The sequence below is a fragment of the Otolemur garnettii genome, unplaced genomic scaffold, assembly GCF_000181295.1.
Source record: "Otolemur garnettii isolate 467f Iridium unplaced genomic scaffold, OtoGar3 scaffold00146, whole genome shotgun sequence".
Lineage (NCBI taxonomy): Eukaryota > Metazoa > Chordata > Mammalia > Primates > Galagidae > Otolemur > Otolemur garnettii.
This window is the reverse complement of record NW_003852541.1, coordinates 249,986-258,096: the sequence shown is the minus strand read 5'-3', so window position 1 is coordinate 258,096 and position 8,111 is coordinate 249,986. Positions and strand designations below refer to the sequence as shown.

Here is an 8,111-nt window from a genome sequence, read left to right as displayed (position 1 = left end):
TGGCATTACAGCTCACAGCAACCTCCACCTCCTGGGCTCAAGCGAGTCTCCTGCCTCCACCTCCCAAGTAGCTGGGACCACAGGCACCCGCCACAGTGCCCAGCTATTTTTTGGTTGCAGCCGTCATTGTTGTTTGGGGGGTCCGGGCTGGGGATTCGAACCCGCCACCTTAGGTGTACGTGGCTGGCACCCTAGCCGGTTGAGCTATAGGTGCTGAGCCGAAAAGCATTTTTTTCAAAGCAATAACTTAAAGAATCAAGAATCTTTGCAAACCACTATCCTTCCCTGGTACTGTTTCTGCCTAATACCAACTTGTTCTCAACACAGAACATACTTAGCTAGTATGAATTATATACAAATTAAGTACGCTCTAGGAGTAGGGTCTTGTCCAACCCTTATGTTTTTATACTCTTCGTCCTTTCGCAGTTGATTTCGGCTGCCCTCGTTGCTCACTCACCTTAACCATGAGTGGAAGGTTAGTCATTTTGCAGCAACTTTGGTCCTAAGAAGAAATAAGATCCTTTCTCAGAATGAAACTGCCCTACCCATGTTTTCTTCCCAACCATGTCATGTCTCAGCAGCTTCTTTGGATTTTGCTCAAATTTACCTGAACAAATCTTTCACTAAGAACACCATTTACATTTTGAATTCCTTTAAAAACTATAAATTACATTTATCCATCTACTCCCTCTGTATTATGAAGAAAACACCATTTGGGTGAATGTCTAACCACAGCTTTCTCTGTGGACTTCCCCTGTGGCTTATCAATCAGGAGTGGACACCTGGCTTAAGCCCAGCCAATTACAGAATCTCTCTCAGATGGTGTGGGACTTGAGTGCAGGGATCACGCTGGGCTGGAAGAGCCACTCTTGATCATATGTGCCCTAAATCACCAAAGTCAGACTTCAGAAAGAGGGAATGGCCCAGTCCCAAGAGGGAAGAAAATGACAGACTGCAAGTCACTATGGGAAGTGACTTTGCCCATACTAGAGTCAGTTCAGGTACCTACTAAGGCTGCTACACTTCTAGTACCTGGTTTTAGTAAGATAAACCTGTGTCCTTCATATATGAGTATATTTACAATTTTTTTCTAAATTAGGCTAATTATGTTCCTACTTATGTAGTCATGAAATGAATGGTAACTGACTATAGCATATAAGCAGTAACTTCCAAATTCCTAATCCATACCGAGACAGAAGCCTTAAGAAACTCAGAAGTTTAAAAAATCAAAAGGGTGGCCGGGCACAGTGGCTCAAACCTGTAATCCCAGCACTCTGGGAGGCCAAAGTGGGTGGACAGCCTGAGCTCATGAGCTTGAGACCAACCTGAGCTAGAGAGAGATCGCATCTTTGAAAATAGCTGGGCACTGTGGAGGGCACGTGTAGTTCCCAGCTACTTGGGAGGCTGAGACAAGAGAATCACTTGAGCCCAAGAGTTAGGGGTTGCTAGGGGCTATGACACCAGGGCACTCTACTAGGGGTGACAAAGAGAGACTCTATCTTACCCCCCCCAAAAAATAAAAACAACAACAAAAAACAAAAAGGTCGGGAGAGGAAAACAGTTGGAAAGAGGAAAAGGATACAATGAAAATGATAAGCTTTTTTTAAACAAATAAATATTAGATTCATTTCAAGAGAAATTCAGCACCTTCTATGTGATAAACACTCACTCTACAAGGCAACAGGAAATAAAAGAGATGAGTAATTCCCAGCTCTTACCACAGTGACCATAGTCAAATAAATAACTGTAATTTAGATGTGAAGACCATAACCTGTGAGGTATACACAAGGTACCTGAGTACATGGCCAGGAAACTAGGGTTTCACAGACAGTTCTTAATTGGATGAAAACCCAAAGGTGGGAAAGACTGAGCAAGTGAGTGTGTAAGGGCAGATGCAGTTGGTGGCAGCCAGACACGGTTAAACTTCCACAGCTTATCAAATGTAGCCCCGCTGCCTGTCTGCACCTCAGAACTTTGAAGGAAGGAAGTTTCTTCAGGTCAAAATCCTCTCAATTTGACCTTGCATCATAAAGTACTTAAACCACACTGTTTCAAATAGGATGGTTAAAGAAAAGTAATTTTTTTAAGGATTTATGATCTCCTAGATAACATAAGAATTCATCATATTAATTTAAATGGATAATGATACTCTGAAATTATACTAAAAATATGGGAAATATTGTACATGAAATGCCAAAAGAATAATACAATCTTATTTTTTCTAAAAACCAAAAAGTTGCCTGGGCTGGTGGCTCACCTGAGCTCAGGAGTTTGAGACCAGCCTGAGCAAGAGTGAGACCCTGTCTCTACTACAAGCAGAAAATTAGCTGGGCATCATGGTAGGCGCCTATAGTCCTAGCTACTCAGGAGGAGGCGGCAAAAGGATCTCTTGAGCCTATGAGTTTGAGGTTGCTGTGAGTTATAATGACATCATGGCACTCAACCCCATCAAAAATTACCAATCATATGAAAATACAGTGTTATTATTTTGAGACAGAGTCTCACTTTGTCACCCTTGGTAGGGTGCTGCTGGCATCACAGCTTACAGCAACTTCAAACTCTTAGACTCAAGTGATACTCTTGGCTCAGCCTCCTCAGTAGATGAGAGGTACCCACCACAATACCTGGCTACTTTAGTAGAGATGGGGGTCTTGATCTTGCTTAGACTGGTCTCCAACTTGTAAGCTCAAGCAATCCACTTCCTGCAGCCTCTTAGAGTTCTGCAATTACGGTGTGAGCCACTGACCCTGGCCCAATACAGTGCATTTAAAGCAGGGGGCCAGTTCACTGTCCCTCAGACTGTTGGAGGGCCAGATTGCGGCCCCGGGACAAGTCAGCTGCTAAGCAGGACAGGCAGCGGTGGCAAAAACATGTCCTTGGTGGGCAGCATGTGGGCCGTGGGCCATAGTTTGAGGATGCCTGATTTAAAGTATGTAAACTGCTATCCCACTTCTAGGAATATACACAAAAGAAATAATGGAGACCATGGAAAACCACACATAAAATATTTTAGACAACATAATGAAAAAAATCCAGAGCAGGCTAGATATCAGCACTAACAATCATATTGTGCTGCTGTTGAAACAGTACTGGACAAAATGTAAATAAACCACTAAAAAGAGTAAAGACAATGTAAAAACAGGATGAAATATATAATGCTAAATTGAAGACAAAATTTTGTGTATACCCTAATCAAAGTGTCTTATATACAAGAATATACTTTTTTTTTTTGAGACAGAGCCTCAAGCTGTCCCCCTGGGTAGAGTGCTGTGACATCACAGCTCACAGCAACCTCCAACTCCTGGGCTCAAGCAAGTCTCCTGCCTCTGCCTCCCAAGTAGCTGGGACCACAGGCGCCCGCCACAACGCCCGGCTATTTCTTTTAGTTGTTGTTTGGTGGGCCCGGGCTGGATTCGAACCTGCCACCTTAGGTACATGTGGCTGGTGCCTTAGCCACTTGAGCCACAAGAATATACCTTAGAAAACCCTAAATACATGAAAAAATACCATAAAAGAAAAGTAACAATATTCCTGTTATAGGGGTAAGATGACAAGTAGTCTATTTTCCTAAGTTTTTTTGGTCAAGTTGTTAAATTTGTAAACTAAAGCATCCCCCCTCTTAAATATTAGAAAAAAATGCAAACTTACTTCATCAGAAGCAGATCGAAGACACTGGACAGCAGCCTGTTTTTTCATTTCTTCTAGAGTTAGATCTGAACACTTTTTCTTACTCTTTCCCCATTTCTTACAAGCTCCTTTTTCCCAGCCCAGGAAGATGTCATTCTCCTACAACAAGACCACACCCGGTTAAATGACCTCAGCTAAACAGCAAGTCTCACACTCTACTATGAACATCTACATCTACTCCATCTACTTGAATACACATTTCCCCTGCCACACAATATATTAAGTCACGAAAAGGCCCCTTCCATTTCCCTATGAACTTTGGAATGCACTTGTCAATACCTGCAATAAAGGAAGCTGAGATTGTGCTGAAACCACAGAACACTGTTTTCTGATGGTGAACGTATGTTGTTTTTTTAAAATAGTTTTTAGGGCACAAGGCTTACACTTCTTTGGTGAAATTTATTCCTAAGTATTTTGTCTCTCTGGTGTTATTGTAAATGGAATTGCTTTCTTTGCATTCCTTAGGATTTTCTAAATATTGTATAAGATCAAGTTATACATGACTAGAGTTAGTCTCACTTTTCCTTTCTAATCTGAATGTCTATTTCTTTTTCTTACCTAATTGCCCTGTTAATATTTATAACATTTATTTCATCTTTGAAAATGACTTCACACAAATAGAAACTGGCAAATGCAGACATTAATCCACAGGTATGAGTTTAACTGAACTTGTTATTAGTTGCTTAGAAGGCATTTATAGAATTTCATTAAATTCTTCTCTTGATATTTCTGTTTAGCATTTTAGTACATTAAAGATTAATCTCTGGGTGGTGGCTGTGGCTCAGTGAGTAAGGCGTTGGCCCCATATACCACGGGTGGTAGGTTCAAACCCGGCCCCGGTCAAACTGCAAAAAATAGCTGGGCGTTGCAGCGGGCACCTGTATTCCCAGCTACTTGGGAGGCTGAGGCAAGAGAATCTCCTAAGCCCAAGAGCTGGAGGTTGCTGTGAGCTGTGACACCACAGCATTCTACCGAGGGCAACAAAGTAAGACTCTGTCTCTTAAAAAAAAAAGGTAAAAATTTCAACTGAATGGCTCGGTGCCTGTGGCTCAAGTGGCTAAGGCGCCAGCCATATACACCTAAGGTGACGGGTTCGAATCCAGCCCAGGCCCACCAAACAACAATGGAGGTTGCTGTGAGTTGTGATGCCACAGCACTCTACCCAAGCTCAGTCTCAAAAAAAAAAAATTCTCTTTGTACTCTATCAGGATGTGAAAAATACTGTTGGAACTGTATTTACATGTCAACTGTAAATCTGGGGAATGGAGATTTTACTTCTTGTTTTAATTTTTTTTGTTGTTGTTTTTTGAGATGAGAGTCTAACTATATCTATCATTCAGGCTGGTCTTGAACTTGTGCGCTCAAGTTGATTCTCCTGCCTCAGCCTCCCCAGTAGCTGGGATTATAGGCACAAGCAATCACAAATCTGTCTTAACTTTTTTTTCTTTTTGAGACAAAGCCTTAAGCTGTTGCCCTGCGTAGAGTGTTATGCCATCACAGCTCACAGCAACTCCCAACTCCTAGGCTCAAGCGATTCTCTTGCCTCCACCTCTCAAGTATCTTGGACTACAGGTGCCCGCCACAATGCCCGACTATTTTTTGGTTGCAGCCATCATTGTTGTCTGGCGGGCCGGGGCTGGATTTGAACCTGCCAGCTCAGGTTTACGTGGCTGACGCCTTAGACGCTTGAGCCACAGGGTGCCAAGCCTGTTTTAACGTTTGACAGATGCAAAAAGTATAAAGCAACTCAGTGTTTATGATTCAAACAACATAAGAAATTAGAGTGAGTTTACCACATTATAAATGTTGTATCTAAGTGCTGTTTTGCCAGGTAATTTTAGGTAGTATTCATTAAGAAACCTCAATTTACAGCAAAAGCTACACAAACCATAGTACGTTAGAAACATTTGTTTATATTCTGCTCTTTTCACTTCAGAGCTCCCTAGTTTTATTTTTTTCTAGCTTCACGTACTTTGCTAATGTATCATAACTTAGTTAACCAAATAGCACTTAACTGTTAATCAGACTTAAAAAGAAGGTAGTTCCTCAGGATTGTGAACCTACTAGTGAAAAAAAAAGAGGGAAGAAAAAGAATGTAGTATAAAAAGATCCAAGATATTTCTATTTTACTTATTACCTTTTTGGTCTCCTATGTCGTATTAAGTCTATTTATACATAACATAAAATATTAGACATGTGTTTTGCAGTGCCTGTGGCTCAAAGGAGTAGGGCACCGACCCCATATGCTGGAGGTGGCGGGTTCAAACCCAGCCCTGGCCAAAATAAAAAAAGAAACCTGCATAAAATATTAGATATGTGCCAAATAGTTACTCAAAATTAGTAACTATTTTTACTATAAGAAAAATTAAGGATGATTTTTGGAAGCCTTAATGAGAAAGACGGAATACAAGTATCACATACCAAGAGCAGATACAGCTTTGAAGGTCCCAGCACAAGCATCTATTTATCTAGGCGCTTTTCTAGACACTGCTGTGAGCTAAGCTAAGCCTGGAGATTTGATTGACTTTCCTGTGCTATCTTCTAGCAAAAAAGGAGACTGAGAACTGGAAGGAGAAAAAGAACGTAACAATCTGAACAGCAGTTGGCTCCACCAAGTCACTGCTGGGTGGAGAATCACCCTTGCCTCCCACACCTTCCTGTTTCACAGCATCCTGAACAACCGAAACCACCATTCATCTAAATGGGACTCATGCCACCCCCATCAGGCCTTAATTGGCTTAGGCCCTTGGCCACAAGGATTCGCTTACACAGAGGTGTATAACCAATAAGAAATGAGGACGTCATGTTTTTTGCTGGGAAAGAAGGGGACACTTCCTCAGGACTGTGTGTGAAATTATGATGCCAGAAATATGCCCCCTGCCCTTGTCCTCCACCCGGTAAAGTGCTGGCTGCAAAAGCAAGCTGACAGATGGAGCCAGGCAGAGGGGCAGAGCACGCACAAGCTCTGATTTAAACCAAGCTGGGGCCAGACCTACTTCTAGACTTTTAGTTACATGAGCCTTCTCCCAACCCCAAACCAAATTAGGACAAACATGTGGTTGCTTATGAATGACAGATAAAGCCGAATCTGAGGACTCAACAGTGAACCCACTGGGATCTCACTGTTCAAAAGAACCATTATTTGCCTCTAAAAAGCAAACAAGCATAATTTCAGATTAACCACAGCCCTTTTTTTCCTAGTAGGTCTTATGATGATGATCTACTTTCTTCTTTTTTTTCTTTTGAGACAGAGCCTCAAGCTGTCCCTGTGGGTAGAGTGCTGTGACATCACAGCTCACAGCAATCTCCAACTCCTGGGCTCAAGCGAGTCTTCTGCCTCAGCCTCCCAAGTAGCTGGGACCACAGGCGCCCACCATAATGCCCAGCTATTTTTTGTTGCAGCTGTCATTGTTATTTTGGCGGGCCCGGGCTGGATTTGAACCCGCCACCTTAGGTGTATGTGGCTGGCGCCTTAGCCACTTGAGCCACAGGTGCTGAGCCAATGAGTAGCAATTTTAAGTTTATTTTTCATAAAAGAACCAAAGCTAGTTATTATTCAAGGTAATTCCTAGGAGGCTGCGGTAGGGTGGGGGATTCTTTGGCTCTATTTCATAAACTGCCAAAAAAAAAAAAAAAAATTGTTAGTTGGGGCTGGGAGTTGTACCTCACACCTGTAATCCTAGCACTCTGGGAGGCCAAGGGGAGCAGATTGCCTGAGCTCACAGGCAAGACCAGCCTGAGCGAGAGAGACACCTCCTCTCTAAAAATAGCCAGGCATTGTGGTGGGGGTCTGTAGTCCCAGCTACTTGGGAGGCTGAGGCAAGAGAATCACTTGAGCCCAAGAGTTTGAGGTTACTGTGACCTATTACACCACAGCACTGTACTGAGGGTGACAAAGTAAGACTCTTTTGTCAAAGAAAAAAAAAAAAGAAAAGAAAAAATTATAATGACTGGCAGATATCTAACTATATTTCTTTTAAAATGTAGAATTTATCCCACATAGAATATATGTGATGTGGGTGGCGTCTGTGGCTCAGTGAGTAGGGTGCCAGCCAAACTGCAACCAAAAAAATAGTTGGGCACTGTGGCAGGAGCCTATAGTCCCAGCTACTCGGAACGTTGAAGCAAGAGAATCAACTAAGTCCAAGAGCTGGAGGTTGCTATGAGCTGTGATTCCACAGCGCTCTACTGAGGGTGATAAAGTGAGACTCTGTCTCTTTAAAAAAAAAAAAAAAAAGAGTGGGGCACCTGTGGCTGAGGAAGGCGCTGGCCCCATATACTGAGTTGGTGAGTTGGTGGGTTTGAACCGCCCTAGTCAAACTGCAACCAAAACAAACAAACAAACAACTTTGGTGGGCGGTGCCTGTGGCTCAAAGGAGTAAGGCGCTAGCCCCATATACTAGAGGTGGTGGGTTCAAACCCGA

The 8,111-nt window shown here is 42.6% G+C and overlaps 1 protein-coding gene across 3 annotated transcripts in view; it reads right to left on the bottom strand.

The window, feature by feature from the left end:
- The window catches only part of KIAA0232 (KIAA0232 ortholog), a 65,546-nt gene that overhangs the window by 21,155 nt on the left and 36,280 nt on the right, over window positions 1-8,111 (bottom strand). For 2 of the 3 annotated variants that reach the window (XM_023518744.1, XM_023518745.1), the window contains 2 exons: window positions 3,649-3,786; window positions 458-502 (listed from right to left, as the gene is read on the bottom strand). In XM_023518744.1, the coding sequence (XP_023374512.1) occupies window positions 458-502; window positions 3,649-3,786 (183 nt within the window). The remainder of the gene's footprint in view (window positions 1-457; window positions 503-3,648; window positions 3,787-8,111) is intronic. The other variant, XM_023518746.1, reaches the window with a different exon arrangement.